Genomic DNA, 15,613 nt, shown 5'->3' with positions numbered 1-15,613 from the left:
CATTCCGCATCAACTTTTTTTCGGGCCTTTATTTATCCACTGTAACACGGTACAACACGCAATGCACTAAAAAGCCCAAATATAAGCACAACAAAAATGCTTAGCACGCGATCAGATGAGCGGGTTTTTATTGGCTGGCTGGCGTCGTGTCCCAGGAGTCGACTTTTCCCCGAATCCGTCTTTACTCCGAATATGGAGAATTAATCTGGAAAAAATCAGGAACAACATCATGTTTAGCGTGACAAATCCAACGAGGTCCAGAGGGTACTTGGAGAACGATGGACCCGACCGAACATGGAACCCATTGCAACTCACAACATCCATGTCGAAGCAGAGGGTCTGGTTGAGCATGTCAAACTCTCCCGGGGTCATCGGAGGCTCGGGCGAATCGCAAGCTGGCGACGGGGGGCTCACCTTGGAGCTGCTGCAGAAGAACCACAGAGAACAAATGAGCAGGAGGCTTCTCTTGACCTTCTGATTTGGCTACAAGAAGGTGTCAAAGATGAAGCCGGTGTTCTTATCCAGAGAGGAATTCTTCCCTATTATTAAGGTCCATTTTCAGACCCTTCGTTACCCAATCACGTGAAAAATGTGGAAAAATACATCAAGCCGTACCTGGGATCGAATGCCCGGATTCGTAAAAAAAAAAAAAAAAAATTCCTGGGCATTGAACGAGTTAAGTTAGGGAAAATTTTTCAATCTGTCGAAAATACATTTGAATGCGTCATGAGCTCACCGCATTTCAGAGCAGGGGATCAGCGTGGACGGTATGTATGGGTAGGCTGGAAATTGGAGACAAAAGAAATGAAGACTTTGACCAACATCTGTCAAACAACGTTTTGGATTAAAAGCGGTACCTTTGCTTGGCAGATTGTTGTAAAGCTGTCCAAAGGCCTCATCTTTGGGGACGCCGGGATAGAGGAACTTGAGCGGGTTCTTTGGGACCACCCCGTCCGAGATCACCTTGTAGTCCCGGATGATGTCGGGAAAGTGGAGTGCGTTCAGCCGGCTTTTGGTGTACGGCTCCACCGAGTTGAATGTCGCCTCTCCTGTTGTGGAGGGGGGAGTGCCCCTTTCAGAAAAACTTGCACGGCCGGTTCGGTGCTCTCAGGATGCTTACCGTTGTCGCCGTGTTGCACCCAGGTGAAGGTGATTCCTCCAAGATGGCTCTCGCTGAAGCGCAGGAGGAAAGTGCCCGACTTTTTCTCCCGCAGCAGAGCGCGCTCCTTGTCTTTACTCACAAAACCCATGATGTAGCTGCATGGACAGGCAGGAGACAAAAAAAAAAACATATATATATACTGTATATATATATTTTAAAAATCCCCCCCCCCCCACCCCCAACCAGTTTCACCTATCGACAGGCATTTCAGAGACGTGTTCATCAAAACACAAGTCTCAAGGACCTGAACAGAAGGTGGGGGATTTTGGTTTGAAGCAGACATTTTAGGTGAATACCTGCAGGAAAGAGAAGTTAAATAAAAAATTCACCCTGACAACAAACTGACGGAAACCAAATTGGGTGGCCCAATCTATCAAAAGGGTGCACGAAAAAGTCCCCCTGATGCCCGAAATGTAAAAGCAGCTCAGCCATTTTGGTTTGAATCGGTCATGTGGGGTGAAATCTCGAAGCGGTGTACCCTAGAATCAGTGGAATGTTGGGGGGGAGGGCAAAAAACAAAAAAACAACTCCTCGCAAAACTTTCTTCACATATTAACACAAAATTTGACAGACAAGTCAATGAAAACAGAATGCACGAAAAAGTCTTATCATCACCCCAAGTGCGACATTCACTCAAATGAGCCCATCAGAATCAGGCATCCGAAACGGACACCTAAATGGAGACACGATAAAAGCAGGCGCATGGGCCTGTTGACTGCTGATTAGATTTTGCTTCTTTTTTTTTTTAACTTTAAAACAGACAAGCTGACCCATAACATATTTTCCCCCTTGTTTTGTTGTACAGTGGCCCCTCATACTTGAAATTGAACCTAACATGGACAAGAAGAAACCAATAAAAAAAAAAAATGACACAAACTCATATCACTAATGGAAAAAAAACAAAAAAATTTTTTTTTTACTTTTCATTCCACACAGGCAGCAAGTGCTTCCGGATCAATTCCAGGATGGAGTCTAGCCATGTCCAGAAACTGAAAGGTTTGCCTGGAATATTCTCCTGAGCAAAAGAAAAGAATATTATAAAAAAAATAATAATCATCAAATAAGAGCACCTGCAAAGATCTCTCCAAAATGTGACGTTTGCGACATTTGCAGAGTTCAAATCGCACTTCCTGCATTGTACGCTGCCATTCAAAAGCGAAAACACAGCACTTCCGCTAGCGGTAGCAAAAGTAGCGGATTGAGCCATCCACAGAGGGTCGCCGTTGCTCCAAATCAACATCGCGTCAACCGGCGTGCCAGTGCAGCACGGCTGCCCAATTTGGCCGCCCGATTCAGGTGGCCGCCCGAGCCGAATATGATCAGCTCCTTTGTGATTTTAAGACAGAAAATGCTCACATTCCACTCGTCTATCCTGCTGTTCAGACGTACCTTCGAAAACTTGGACCAGTGGACGTGGTCACTATTGGAGAAGTGTTGACCTAGAAACATTTGTCACAAAAAACAAGGACATCAGTGGTGGCAAAAGGAGAAAAGTTGCAAATCTCAACCACTTTGTGGGCCAATCGAACCGAGAAGCTTTTCTCCCAACATGTCGAGCTGGTCCTTGTTGAGGCCCTGAACGGAGTTTGTGCAGAACTGCCAGCCGAGAACCTCGGAGAGCTGAGCCCACGTGGCTCGGGTCGGACTGCTGAAGTAGGCCAAATTCTGCGGGAGGACGCCAACGCGCGCGAGTTATTGGACTTTGATCCGATCCTAACTGCCCCGGACACAAAATTTCTCCTCCTCGGACATAATTAGGCGAGTGGACTTGATTGCGCAGTCAAAACGGTTTAAATTGTATCGATCAATAAATACAAATAAAAAACAACAACAAGGTGCATCTCATGACTCCCTTCGGGCAAGCTGTCAAAGAGCGACGGAATGGCTGACCTGGGGCTGCCGGTTCAAAAGGTTATACCACATGATGGAGGCCCAGGCGCCCGGCATCTGGCTCACGTTTGAAATGACCACCAGCGGCAGGGAACACGTCTGCGAGCATCGAGGCCCCCCCCCATGAAAACGGCGTCGCCAGCCAAAACGGCCGATCGAGACGCCGTCGGCGCTTACTTTACCTCCAGATCAATGTTCAGACCCTGCGTTGTAAAGTGGGCCTCAAAACTGAGAGAGTGAAGTTCTTCCGTGACGGAGAGCAGACTCTGGAATGCAAACAATTCATTGGGTTAAAAAAATACATCATGAGCGCCGAGGAAAAAAAATGGGTCCTTACCTCATTGCTCTTTGTGGCATTGCCGGATTTCTTCTCCTTCAACTGTTATCACAGACAAGTTCCGCGACAACGCAAACGCACAGCGGTCAATGTGGGAGGGGATGCGAGACCCCGGCCGAGCTGCAAGTCACGCAAAACTTTTGACGGGTAACGTACTCCGTGTCTGAAATCCACTGAAAGGCAGCCGTTGGAGTAGTCCTCAATATCCATCACTTTCGTGGGGTTGGTCACGATGAAAAACTGACGGGTCCTGAGGTGAAAAAAAAAAAAAAAAAAAGAAGTCAAATGACGCGCTGATTGTTGCGCGCGTCGGATGCAAATTTGCTCGGATTGCAGCGGGAACGCGAGAGTCTCGCTTTAAAAGCTGCCACGCGTAAAGATGGACATTTCATGCTAACAAGAGCGGAACATTCCGTGTTGTGGTTTTCTGTACTCACACTCTGCCAGGAGGGAGGTCCCTAGATACATGCACGCACACACAGACCCCCCCAAAAAAAAAAATAATTCAGAAGGAGATGCAGTGACGTAACACCTGTCACCAAGAAGAAGAAATACTCACTTGTCAAAGGTTGTTCTCACTTTGATCTGATAATCCACCGCCGGAAGTTGAACCAGGAGCCTACGTGATGAAAAACGTTCGTGAAGCGCTTGATGTAGCAACTTGGCTTTGTCGCGACCGGAAGAGTAACTGGAGCGGTCAGTCAAGTACGAGCCCCGGACTTTGTCCAAAATGGAGGTTCGAAAACAAAACGGCGGACTCCTTGTTCAATTTCAAGCACGGCTCCTTGGGACCATTTCGACCATCGGGGGCGGGGCTAATGTCAGGGCCCTCTCCCACATTGCACCAGGATACGCGCTGGCAAAAAGCGATATGTTTTCAGGGGCATCGCCGGTACAGCCCGCCTCACAGTAAGAGGTTCCGGGTTCGAATCTCGGCCCAAAGCGGCAACTGACCTGACTTTGGTGGTGAACTGCACCCCGGTCTTGATGACGAGAGGTTTCTGCGGATGCGTCGACATGCAGGGCTGCTTCTCCACCACAAATGAGCTGAGGGGGCACGCAAACGCGGACGCGGCTTTGAGATTTGTCCTTGCCGCCTGGCGGTTGGCCGTCGGCCGCACCTCTTGACGATGTGGTAGATGAGGTAGTGAACGCGCTCCTCCATCGGAGGTTTCTGCACGGGGATGGGGTCGCTCTCGTAAGTGACTTTCAAAACCAGCTCCCCGAGCTTGTCCAGTTGCCGCTTCACCTGGAACAGGCTCTGCGCCGTCAGAGTGAACCTGGACGAGGACGGGAGAAACGGGGAGTCGGATGACGTGACGTCGGCCGTGATCACCCGCGGGGCCCCGCTGTTGTGTCGGGATTTATTGATTTGTTTTCATTTCCTCTCTCTCAACGATCTGATCTTCTACACAACGTCGCAAATTAGAGGCACAGTTTTTGTATCACCTCAGCTGACACGTATCATCCGACAAGCACGTCATTCTCATCCATGCGGATTACCAAGTCTGCAGCTGGTCGAGGCTCGTGTGCAGCGGACTTCCGATGGCGGCCATTTGCTGGTCGCGCTTCCAGTCGCGCAGCGCCGCGTCGAGCTGAGAATTCATCAGCTCGTCAATCTCCTGGATGACCATGGCTAGCTTGGACAAAATCTCCTAGCGAAAGAGTTGAAAAGCAAGAAAAGTGTCAGATGAGCCCACCCCAAAAAAAAAAAAAAAAAAAAAATGCTGTGAGTCGTTTTTATGATTCAAGTCCTTCTGCTTAGCTTGATAAATGCTATCAACATTTTTGGACAGGTTTTCTTTTGAGTTGATGTTGCAATCTGGCTCAACATCGCTGAGCAGGGCCCTCAAGGTCATTCCCAAGGTGGCACGCGCGCTGTTCTTGAGAAAGCAACGTGACCGGGAGGGTTGAGTCAGAGACCTTCCTTTTGAAGTCAAGTCTGTTGAGTATTTCCTGTAGTATTGTGACTTCCTGTTTCATGAACTCAGAGTTCCTCTCAGACGGATCTGCGGGCACATCGACGCAACACCGTTGTGAGCGCGGGCGGAAGTTCAGTCCCGCTCTTCTGCTTTCTGGGGGCGGACCCAACCTCGAGATTGCAGCGTCTTGTAGCGGAAATCAAAATCATCCTGCATGTTCTCGATGTATTTGACTCCTTGGTCCATCATCTGTGCACAAATCCCGTTTTTGCTTTTTATTGTTTTTTTTTTTAAAATAGGAAACGCACTTCAAAAATTCACGGCATTTCATGCACTGAATATTGCGGAGTTACCTGCACACTTGTCCGGATCATCCCGATTCGGTGGTCCATGTTCTTATGCCTCTCAAGGCCCACAGAATTTTGCAGGGATTTCTCCAGTGGTCCCTGTTTGGCAAAACAACAATCATGGCGGTGGGGGGGGGGGTTCATGAACAAATGTCACAGGCGTGGACACATCTACTTTACTAATGCTGCCGTGGTTCTCGTTAGGGTTCGAGTCAGGGGATGATTGTGGGGGCATCTATGTGTGTGTCTGTGGGGGTGGGGGGGGGGGGGGTGAGCTTTCCACACACAAACCTGCTGCTGCATGCAAGCAGTGGAGAGGATCCGCCGTTCTTCTTTGAGGCAGTTGGATATCACCCTGGCCATGGCTGCCGGGTTGTTGGCATATTTCCCCTAGAAGACCAGATCTCACTTGGTCAACTTGGAAATAAAATGTTGCTTACTTCCGCAGACATAAGTAATCTTTTTTTTTTTTTAATGTAGGATATTTTCAATCTTATGTTTTATTTTTTAATCATCAATGTATGACCCGTTTTGAAAATGACATCCGTGTGTCGTGGTGACCGAGAACCTGACTGCTGTTCCTGAGAGAGGAAAGGAAACAGCAAAGTCAATCAACAAACCACCGAGAGACGCTAAATATGAACTGAAAGGGTTCATCGTTGCGGAGCGAACGGTGACGTGGGATTTATTTTTGGATCATTAAAACGCCCTCGGTCAACATGATCGCTGTTCCTGAGAAAAAAGTGATTCAACAGGAAGCCTTGGGCATTAACAGAGGACTCAAATATTTGATGTAAATCTGTTGTTGATAATTGAGGGCTGTCACCTCGTCATTTCAGAAAGACGGAGTGAAAGCGGGTTTGCCGTTGTATCAGGTGACAGCAAGCCACAAAGCAAACAAGAGCTCAAAGGCATATTAAAAATGAAACCGACCTTTACTTCTGTATGCTCTTAAGTCTACAGCCCCAAAACAAACGAATGTTTGCAGTAAGTGGCCCACCTGTAACTGCTGCTGGATGATCTTCATGTTGTGTCTCTGCAGAAAGTTGTGCTCCCGGGACAGCGCCGCCTCCAGCTGGGACAGCAAGCAGGAGAACAGCACCGCCGCCGCGGAGTCCTCGTCAGCGGCCGTGTCCCTAAAGAGCGACACAACATTCTGAGGGTTTTCCCCCCCCCCCCCATTTCTTATGCGGGCTAGTCAAAGTACAATAATGTCTGGACACACAGTGGCTGTTGCGTGCGTGTGGCCCAGTCCAAACAATGAGACAAAATTAGGCAAATCGAAAGAGAGGAGATTTTCATCGATGGGGTTTTACATCTGGATCGGGGACAGGGTTGGACCTGAGATGGGGTGTAAGAGCAACGTGAAATCCAGTTTGCACTTTCTGCTTGGAAAAACAAGATGACTCCAAAAAATAATAAATAAATATATTTTTTGAAAATGCATAAACAGCAAAAGAGTTCACCTGTGGCAATGGTCAAGTCCATCATCAGACTTAATCCCTAAAGAGCATATATTTTATCATTTTAAAAGATGACGTAACTTTTTATTGAAAATATTACGCTTTTTTTTTGTTCTGGAAAGTATGCAGCATTAAAAAAATGTTATGAAAAATATAGGAATTTTTTAAACACAAATATAGATTTTTTCTTGAAAAATTTACATTTATTTCTCGGAAAACAGTACTTGAAAATGTGTGAAGTATTCTTTAAAAACATAGGATTTTTCTCTTTAACCGACAGCGTTATTTCTTGAAAACGTATGGCTTTTTCTTGAAAATGTGAGATTGTTTGCAAAATAGAAAACTTTTTTTAGGACAAAATATAGAAACTTTTGTGTTTTCTCTTACTCACCAATCCTGAGCCTCAATCCAATTGGCCAGACCCTGCCTGATGTCCATTGGAAAATTGTCATCATACAAATAATCCACCTGCTCCAGGAGCCGCATCTCCAGTTGCTGAATTTGCTTCCACTGGCTCATTCTGCACACCTAAATGAAAACTGCACTGTCTTGTTTTCAGCTAAAATACATGTTCATGGAATAAATTAGCTTTCCATCCAGAAAAAGACCCGTAATTACCCTTTGTGTTCTCCCGTCGGTGTCATTCAACACGTGCACGTCGAAATGTGACTTTCGTTTTCGGTGCACTTCAGACTCAGGAAGTCTTCTCGTTTTGCACTTAGAAAGCTGCCCATGTTTGCACGGTTTTAGAGTGCTACTGCTAATTGTCGCAACGATGAAAAATCAGGAACGTTTGACTTTTTCTGTGTAAATAAACACCATAGAAAACGTGAAATGTCGTATATTTATAAAATACGGACATTTAAAAAAGTAAATCACCGTCGGTGTTTCTGAAGGCATCGATGACGAAACTGCGACGAAAAAGCTCTTAGCTGGCTTTTGCAAGATACGTACCCCCGTCCGCCATATTGCATGTGGCACACCAATCCGTTAACGGTGAGTTGAACTTCATAAAACGCCAACTTGCAAAGACAGAGTTAGAGCCTCTAACTTAAACACACTAATTTCGCCGGGAAACAGATAGGCACTAAAAGCAATTCACCTGCCTATTAACTTGATGATCATATTTTTTTCAATATTCATTATCTGCTACCTTTTGTCAAAGTTGAGGACACAGTGAGGAGGTTGAGTTACAGTTCTTTCACTCTCTGGTTGGGCTGAGCCATCCACTCAAGTGAGTTGGTATAAATGAATCATTTGAGGTGTGTACCGAGTTTGTATCCCACTATTACTGATAGAGACCTAACCATCATATCGTGTGTAAATAAGAGCCACTAACCAGTGTCTGTAACCAGTTGATTTATTGATGTTCTTTTAAACAGATGAGATTCACTGATGAGAGATCACCCGTTTCAACTCACTGCCTTCAGTCAGTGAACCATCATCAGGAGCTGCGGGTTTGACACATGTGTCAAGGCCAACTCGTGTCTTGATATGTCAAAATGGTTCCATTAAGGCTATGATTATATGGGTGAAAATGGCAAGCATAAACAAACGTCAAGAACAGCTATTAAAATCATCAATACCGTCCAAAACATAACTTGACATAAGGGCCAACAAAAGTGACCGTGTGTCAAGACGCACGCAGCGCATTTCCAAAAGGTTAAATGAAAATATTCATTTTATGGGTGGAAATGGGAACTACATACACAAGTCCTCATAATTGTAGAACATCCTCCAGTCAGGTCCTGAACCGCTGCAGTCGGTACGCACCAACATGTTGCGGATGCATTCATTCAAGTTCAGGCTTTTTTGAGGAGTTCCCGCAGGGTTTTCTTTCTTGCAATAACCCTCAATCTAAAAGCTTGGAGTGCTCTATCCGCGTAATTGTCCAGTCTGGCGCCACACCTTTGGTAAACTCCCTTTGAAATCTGTAAGTGTTCCAAAAAGTGAAAACATCGACAGTCAAAAGTTAAAAAAAAAGGGGGGGGGGGGTTGAATAAGTGAGCGCTACAATTTGAAACAATCATTAACAGGCACTACGGAATACCGTTTTAGTATGTTTGAATATGTTTAAAGTGTGTGGGAGGAGTAAAACTACAGTATCTAAAAAATAAAGGTTTAATTCAGTCAGTCTCTCAATACAGATTTTAAACAATCGCAGGTGGGTGTGGGGCATACAGCTGTCACGTGATCATTGCTGTTGTTGACACTCACTCATAGTTAGCGGTGAGCAGCCTCTTGCTCTCCGCCTCCCCATCTCCTCCGATGGCCATCTGGAACGTACGAGTTCCCTCCAGAGAGTCATCGGGCAGACGCGCGCTGGTCAGGTACCAGAAGCGCATCAAAATACTCACAAACCTTCGCCCTGGTTGGACGACATGGGAAGCGACATACTGTCTTCTCATTTCAGTATTTCAAGGCAGGAAAGAGCATTTAGAATCCTGAATTAAACTTACGCAGAAGAGTTTATTTCTTAAATTCGGGTTATTTAAACTTTAAGAGGTAATACCATTGCAGATGCCGTCGGTTGTACTCGACGCTAAAAGCAAAGTAATGCCTGAGGGGATTCGGAAATTGTGTTGGCGAGAGAAGCTGAAAACCATCGAGGAGATTTGATTGGTTTACGGGCTTACCCTTGTCATCGTAGTAGATTCCCACGTCCCCCGGCGTGGTGTACATAAGCTCGTCGGGCTGGGCGGACAGCGCCGTCTTGTGGCTCGGTGGCAGAAGGTTGCACTTTTCCTCCAGCTTTCCGATTAACTGAGCCAAAAAGGTAATACAAAAAAAAAAGAAAAAAAAGAGACCACCTTTAAAACGCACCGAATACCGGGAGGGTTCCTTCCTTCAAGCTTGCAAAAATGTTGCCCCGTACTTACATCATTGGCCACCAGGCCCTCGAGAGCAGCAAACTGACACTGGGACAGCAGCTTGGAAACATGGCAAAAAGCCTGTCGACAAACAGCACACAGGAAAACGATATATAAATAGAAAGCTTGCGCGGAAGCCACCCAGTGGTATTGTGTGACGTTATAGTGCACTCAGTGCATTTAATAAAATCCGACTTACCTGTTTAGCCCCTTCCGTAAACTCCTCTATGTTAAACTCTGAATCAAAATAGGCTCTGATGAGGAAGTAGTAGACCCGTGTCCGGAGCCAAATAAACGGATTCGGGATGCCGACGACCAACACCTTTTGATGAGATTTTGGTTCACGACTGTCGGAGCTGTACGCACGCAGCGCCACCGATTCTCTGGCCCGGGTAGGGGAGAGGACACATAACTGGGATTTTATACACCGATTTAGGTGGACACTTTCGTGGGTTGTAAAGCGACTAAAGTCGCGTAACGACGACAACTTCGAACAATTTCTTACTATGAAGAGCGCCATCTTGTCTCGACGGACTTCCGACCCGTCAATTTGGATCATCCGGCTGTTGTTCGGCTAGTATTTGGGTTTTATCGGTTAATAAGCACATTATTTTTTTCTCAAATATACAAAATTAAAATTTCACCCATTTAAATTATTTCAAATTGCATAGGCACATTTAACTCTGCGTTGAAGACAAGGATGTTTTTGTTGCTTGCTGTTTCTGTCAGTACATTTGTTACGCGACACCCGTATTTCCTCCCCGTATTCTCGTATATTCCGCTTTCGATTGTTTGGAATGTTTGGCTTTATTGATTGCCAAACACACCGAAAAGACTTAATTTAATAACTTGAATTGATATAAATGCTACTGAATTCAAATTTTGGGGTTCACCTTGAATCCCGTTTTTATACGAGGAAGTATTGTTGCTGGCGGGATATTATGAATGTTACACAAAAACAGTGTACTGTTTTGTACATGCCATTTATGTTACAGTTTCTGTTCAAATGGCGACTCAGAAGAAAATATCTGTACCAGTGTTTACAGCGGTGGACAGGGATGTTTTTCTCCGACAGATATATCCAAAGGTAACATTTCCACTCACTACTAAGGTTTAGCATGCTGTAAACACACTTTTTTTTAGCCCTTAGCACATGTGCACTAAGGCACAATATGCCTCGGAATAAGCATTGCTTTTCTTGCAGGTTGTTGGCATATTCCGTGTTAGCATTTGAACTTTTTTTTTTTCTAGCGAAAACCTGCCGTGCTGCGAGGGGTGTGTCTGGGTCCCTGCGTGGACAAGTGGACTGTGGAGTATCTTGCCCAGAAGGGAGGTCACAAGGAGGTGAAGATCCACGTCTCCAGCGTGCCGCAGATGAACTTTCTTCAAAAAAACTTTGTGTACAGGTGAGCTTTATCTTCACCTGCTCACAAAAAAGCTGACTGAAACACAATCATCAAAAGTCGTCAACATACCTCGTGGCGGGTGACAGGACGCTTTCGTTCGATGAGTTTGTGAAGCGGACGTCTGAGGAGAAACACACAGATTTCTTCTTGTGTGAGGTACGCCTGAATACACACTCGCCCTGTGACAATCACATGTCTTCTAAAATCTTAAATCTCATTCTAGGACGAGAGCTATTATCTTCGGTCCCTGGGAGAAGATGTCCGAAAGGTACTCGGATAAAAAAATGCCGATTTGATCTTTTAACGTTCTGTCAGGTCTCAAGAAGCCATACTGGTACCTTAAACCACTTGAGAGTTTGCCAGTTTCAAGCAAACATTTTTGGGTCATTTGCAGGTTAACTCGTCCGATAGATTTTGACTTTGTCTACTGGATCGAAGGACGATACCATAAGCTTGCGTGTGATTTGACTCATTCCGCCTTTGTCGTCTTTTCCCAGGAACCAGCTGACCTGCATAAACAGTTTCCCGAGCTAGCTGAGGACTTTCACATCCCAAACTTCTTTGAGCGGGGTCAGTTTTTCTCCAGCGTGTTTCGCATCAGCTCCCGCCGTCTGCAGCTGTGGACCCACTACGACGTGAGTGCAGCAGCCAAGGCGGGAAAGTCAGCTTGGCTTTTTGAGATTCTGAGCCTCAAACATTTCAGGTGATGGATAACCTTCTGGCTCAGGTGACGGGGAGGAAGAGAGTGGTCCTTTACAGCCCGAAGGATGCATTGCACCTCTATTTGAGAGGCAAGTACGCTATGATACAATGAATTGATTTCCGTTGCTCTTCTTCAGCGATTGTCCAAATGAGATGTGTGGGCTCCCTCTAGTGGTACAAGGAAAAAATAAATACCAAGAACGGATCAGTTGATTTTAAAATTTCAATACATTTGAATTAAACATTTAATTTGGGCACAAATATATTTGGAAAGTTGGGGAGAATCCACACGCACCACTAGTTTTACTAAAACAGGACACACAAATGGACCTACGCTGGAAAAACTCTTTGGCATCTGACGTGTGCATGAATGTCTAAAGTCTGATGATCATTTCAAGGCTTTTTTTCCCCTGTAAAAGGGATCAAAAATAATCAGCCCAACCCCAGCTTTACAAATCATGTAAATTGAGCGGACAAGGAAAGGTCTCAAGGACCCAACCCAGAAATGAAACAAAAATCTGCCATTTTCCTTTGGAGCAGCCATATGGAGGCACATTCGAGGGTTGTTTTGGGGCATTAAAAAAAGCTATAAAATAAAAGTGACGTCTTTTGGGTTGTCTTGCTACTTTTGCTTTTAGGTGACAAATCTGAGGTCTTGGAAATTGACTCACCAGATGTGAACTTGTATCCTGAGTTTGTGAAGGCAGTGCGATACGAATGTGTGCTGGAGCCTGGAGATCTGCTTTTCATTCCTGGTAAAACACCTTCAGTATTTCCAGCCATCCATTTGCTATAGTGCTTTGTTGTCCTCATTCGGGTTGTGGGTGCCCTGCAGCCTATCCCAGTTGACCCTGGACTGGCACATAATCCTTTTTGTGTGCGCTTTGGCAGCCCTGTGGTTCCACAACACCCTGGCACTCCAGTTTGGTGTGGGCGTCAACGTGTTCTGGCGCCATCTCCCTGCCGACAGCTACGACAAAAAGGATCCATACGGCAACAAAGACCCCCTGGCTGCGAGTCACGCCCTTCAAGCCCTTGAGAGGGCGCTGCGCAGTCTTGACGAACTGCCGCCAGAGTATGGCGACTTTTACGGTCGCCGCATGATTCAGCGAATCCGAGAGCGGACGTTTTGCGACTGGCCCTCAAGCCCACAGGTGGCCTCGGAGTGATTTTACTCCATGCAGTGGGATAGGAAAGCTTGACGATTTGGTGTCGCCATCGGCTTCGGATACCTGCTTCTGACTGGCTCGTTTGGTGAAATTCCCTCGTCGGAGATGGTCAAAGGATGGCCCCGGGAATTTGCGGCTTCACACCAAAATGGCTGACTTCCTGTTCAATGTCCGACATGGGTCCTCCTCGAGCCTTTTTTTGTGTCTTTGATAAAACATGATGGGTGAGGGGCAAATGGCAAAATTGCATCAAAAGTTTTTGGACACTTTATTGCACAGAGATAACTCTTGTGTGCATGACACATTCATGATTAAAGCTTTTTTTTTTGTAAACAGTGAGGCAGCATCTGCCCCAGTGTCTGACATTTTCACTGCTTTGAGTCCCGGATGTCACGTTTCTTCAGTATCGTCTAAAGAGTTTGGCAGTGAAATGCAGCGTGAGCAAAAAAAAAGACAAAAACACTCGGCAATGTGCGCTGTCATTTACAAAGACACACAGAAAGCACACACGCACACAGGCTCACTCATTCACTCTTGAAAAAAAAAAGTTGATAGTGACGCTACGGTGAACAAAAGGCAAGAAAGGCGGGCGACTTTTCAGCATCGTCCTTCATGTGGAGCTTCCGCTCAAAAGCAGCTTCCTGGTGTCTTAGCGGACACAATGAGAGATGGCACACGAGACGTACGGCGTTCGCTACGGAGTCTGGGCCATGCCGCGGCTGGACTTCATCTTCTCCAATCGCTTATTGAGGTGGCTGTTGTTGGACTCCAGCTCGTCCACCTTGTCCAGTGCCGACCGCAACTACGAAGAGGCAGAGGGCAGATGGCTCAATGTGGTTCTTCTTTACAAGGTGCGAATCGTTACTTTAAAGATTGTGTTTTAATAACTTTGGGGTTTTTTTTTAAAAATACATACTGTACATGTATATCACCAATTTTCACAGAATAGCGATTCACCAGTGTGGTTTGCAAAGGAGACATGCATTTCCTTTACATGATTTCAAAATCCAAACTGGACGCTATGTATTCTTCAGGGTGACGCTGGAAAATCAGTGTGAAATGATAAAAGTATTTTGGGATCATAGTTCAGGCGGTATTTGGGGTTTGAATCGATTAATCCGGGCGATGCTAAACATTTGGCGGGGTTGGGTCTCTGTGTTTGGTTGACTCTAATAAAGTTTGTACCTCTCGCTGCAGCTTCCTCTTTTCGGCTTTGAGCTCGTCCTCCACCTTTTCTGCATTTTCAGCCGCCGACTTGTAGCGGCTCACTTGACCTTCAAGTCTGCTCACCTGTGCAAAAATAACAAAACAGGCTCTATAAAATAGTCAAAAAGTAATTTCCTTTGGTTTTGGAACAAATAATCGCCATCGTCTTACATTTTGCTCCAATGCAGTCACTTCTTGCTCAGTCTTTACGAGTTTGAACTTCATGTCGCTTATTTGCCTGCTGGAATCTCCTGAACAACAAACACCCAAAATGACTGAATTGCAAAAAGTAAGAAATAAAAAAACCTTGATTGATGCGCATGCTTACGCTGCAGTTCAATGATGTTGGGATCATTCCCGTTTTCCAAAAGTTCACTCTCTGCACTCCAACTGCCATCGGTGCCATTTTTCTGGTCCACTTGAGCTTTGAGCTTCTTCATCTGAAAACACAGCGAGAAGAAAACGAACATGGAAGATCACGACAACCTACTTGAGTTTTACCTCCTGGAAATTTGCGGTGTTTAGTTGCCGTTTTTTACTGGGAGTATTTAAACCACTTATTCTTTTCATATTATCAGATAAAGCAATGTCAACTTACGTGCTCGATCATTTTTTCACGCTCGTCCACTAGTTTCCTCAGACGAATCTCTGAGAGGATATGGCGGGGGGGGGGGGGTAGAAATAAAGTTTTGAGAACAAACAAACAGCAACAAGCCTCAAAGAGCATCGGGGATGTCTTGGGATGAACATGAAAATACAAATCACAACTGCACAAGGAGAAATAAGTGAACATACCGGGAGTGGGTGGAGCCAAAGGTGCGGTGTGAGGGGGTGCTGGGTTGGGAGGCAGATGCATGCAAAAAGTGCAGGCATCCACGGAGGGGTTGATGGAGCGCAGCGTGAGGGAGGTCGCTTAACATGCATACAAACTCAGGAGAGGAGGCCACGCGGCACAGACAACTGCAGCACACTCTCAAAAGAATACAGTCACCGCTTCGCTATTGGTGGTGTCAAATGAGCTCGGTCACGAAGAGGGAAAATCTCCAAATAACTGAAACCCCTCCCTTAAGGAGTTTGGAATCGGGGCCAAGGCAAATGTGTGCACTCGCACTTTAACACAAACAGTCCAAGTCATTGAA

At 45.8% G+C, this 15,613-nt stretch overlaps 4 protein-coding genes across 11 annotated transcripts in view; 1 reads left to right on the top strand and 3 right to left on the bottom strand.

Moving 5' to 3' along the window:
- Window positions 1–11: 11 nt before the first annotated feature.
- Window positions 12–7,872, bottom strand: stat4 (signal transducer and activator of transcription 4). Of its 5 annotated transcripts, none has more exons than XM_086123102.1 (25): window positions 7,740–7,872; window positions 7,513–7,649; window positions 7,125–7,161; window positions 6,659–6,794; window positions 5,950–6,048; window positions 5,665–5,757; window positions 5,482–5,560; window positions 5,313–5,398; window positions 4,893–5,044; window positions 4,511–4,669; window positions 4,344–4,436; window positions 3,949–4,008; window positions 3,827–3,847; window positions 3,546–3,639; window positions 3,390–3,431; window positions 3,235–3,318; window positions 3,053–3,151; window positions 2,692–2,827; window positions 2,552–2,601; window positions 2,083–2,177; window positions 1,121–1,257; window positions 858–1,049; window positions 737–782; window positions 316–424; window positions 12–205 (listed from the first exon to the last, which is right to left on the bottom strand). In XM_086123102.1, the coding sequence occupies exons 2-25, from the start codon at window positions 7,574–7,576 to the stop codon at window positions 182–184; spliced, it is 2,187 nt and encodes a 728-aa protein (XP_085979228.1). In that variant the 5' UTR covers window positions 7,577–7,649; window positions 7,740–7,872; the 3' UTR covers window positions 12–181. The 5 variants fall into 5 exon arrangements, with proteins under 5 accessions (XP_085979228.1, XP_085979229.1, XP_085979224.1 ...); XM_086123103.1 differs by having other exon boundaries at window positions 7,513–7,660; window positions 7,740–7,810; XM_086123098.1 differs by lacking the exon at window positions 7,125–7,161.
- A 591-nt stretch (window positions 7,873–8,463) lies between these two features.
- maip1 (matrix AAA peptidase interacting protein 1) lies at window positions 8,464–10,740 on the bottom strand. The gene is made up of 5 exons (XM_086122980.1): window positions 10,191–10,740; window positions 10,001–10,072; window positions 9,758–9,884; window positions 9,339–9,489; window positions 8,464–9,052 (listed from the first exon to the last, which is right to left on the bottom strand). Exons 1-5 carry the CDS (start codon window positions 10,548–10,550, stop codon window positions 8,974–8,976), a joined length of 789 nt encoding a protein of 262 aa, XP_085979106.1. The 5' UTR covers window positions 10,551–10,740; the 3' UTR covers window positions 8,464–8,973.
- On the top strand, window positions 10,667–13,595 carry tyw5 (tRNA-yW synthesizing protein 5). Its single transcript, XM_086122979.1, has 8 exons — window positions 10,667–11,078; window positions 11,243–11,397; window positions 11,484–11,553; window positions 11,621–11,665; window positions 11,895–12,032; window positions 12,101–12,188; window positions 12,738–12,854; window positions 12,991–13,595. The coding sequence occupies exons 1-8, from the start codon at window positions 10,998–11,000 to the stop codon at window positions 13,266–13,268; spliced, it is 972 nt and encodes a 323-aa protein (XP_085979105.1). The 5' UTR covers window positions 10,667–10,997; the 3' UTR covers window positions 13,269–13,595.
- Window positions 13,520–15,613, bottom strand: part of lrrfip1a (leucine rich repeat (in FLII) interacting protein 1a) — a 23,972-nt gene continuing 21,878 nt past the window's right edge. For 3 of the 4 annotated variants that reach the window (XM_086122973.1, XM_086122975.1, XM_086122976.1), the window contains 2 exons: window positions 15,073–15,122; window positions 14,803–14,914 (listed from right to left, as the gene is read on the bottom strand). In XM_086122973.1, coding sequence (XP_085979099.1) covers window positions 15,111–15,122 — 12 coding nt within the window. In that variant the 3' untranslated portion in view covers window positions 14,803–14,914; window positions 15,073–15,110. Of the gene's footprint in view, window positions 14,071–14,453; window positions 14,559–14,645; window positions 14,726–14,802; window positions 14,915–15,072; window positions 15,123–15,613 lie in introns of those variants that run through there. The other variant, XM_086122977.1, reaches the window with a different exon arrangement.

This window comes from Hippocampus guttulatus, chromosome 11 (genome assembly GCF_054856545.1).
Source record: "Hippocampus guttulatus isolate MCC_2025c chromosome 11, RoL_Hgut_1.0, whole genome shotgun sequence".
Lineage (NCBI taxonomy): Eukaryota > Metazoa > Chordata > Actinopteri > Syngnathiformes > Syngnathidae > Hippocampus > Hippocampus guttulatus.
The sequence above is the reverse complement of the archived record's forward strand: the minus strand, read 5'-3'. Positions and strand labels throughout refer to the sequence as shown.

Excerpts from the sequence above, each read along its gene's own strand:
- stat4 (XM_086123098.1), bottom strand. The coding sequence starts at position 7,640 with ATGAGCCAGTGGAAGCAAATTCAGCAACTGGAGATGCGGCTCCTGGAG. Across the intron at positions 3,319-3,389 it reads ATGCCACAAAGAGCAATGAG|AGTCTGCTCTCCGTCACGGA; the intron begins GTAAGGACCCAT and ends TTTGCATTCCAG. Across the intron at positions 783-857 it reads CAACAATCTGCCAAGCAAAG|CCTACCCATACATACCGTCC; the intron begins GTACCGCTTTTA and ends TCCAATTTCCAG.
- maip1 (XM_086122980.1), bottom strand. The coding sequence starts at position 10,550 with ATGATCCAAATTGACGGGTCGGAAGTCCGTCGAGACAAGATGGCGCTC. Across the intron at positions 10,073-10,190 it reads TTACGGAAGGGGCTAAACAG|GCTTTTTGCCATGTTTCCAA; the intron begins GTAAGTCGGATT and ends GTTTGTCGACAG. Across the intron at positions 9,053-9,338 it reads CTGCTCACCGCTAACTATGA|ATTTCAAAGGGAGTTTACCA; the intron begins GTGAGTGTCAAC and ends GAACACTTACAG.
- tyw5 (XM_086122979.1), top strand. The coding sequence starts at position 10,998 with ATGGCGACTCAGAAGAAAATATCTGTACCAGTGTTTACAGCGGTGGAC. Across the intron at positions 11,079-11,242 it reads TCCGACAGATATATCCAAAG|CGAAAACCTGCCGTGCTGCG; the intron begins GTAACATTTCCA and ends TTTTTTTTCTAG. Across the intron at positions 11,554-11,620 it reads CAGATTTCTTCTTGTGTGAG|GACGAGAGCTATTATCTTCG; the intron begins GTACGCCTGAAT and ends ATCTCATTCTAG.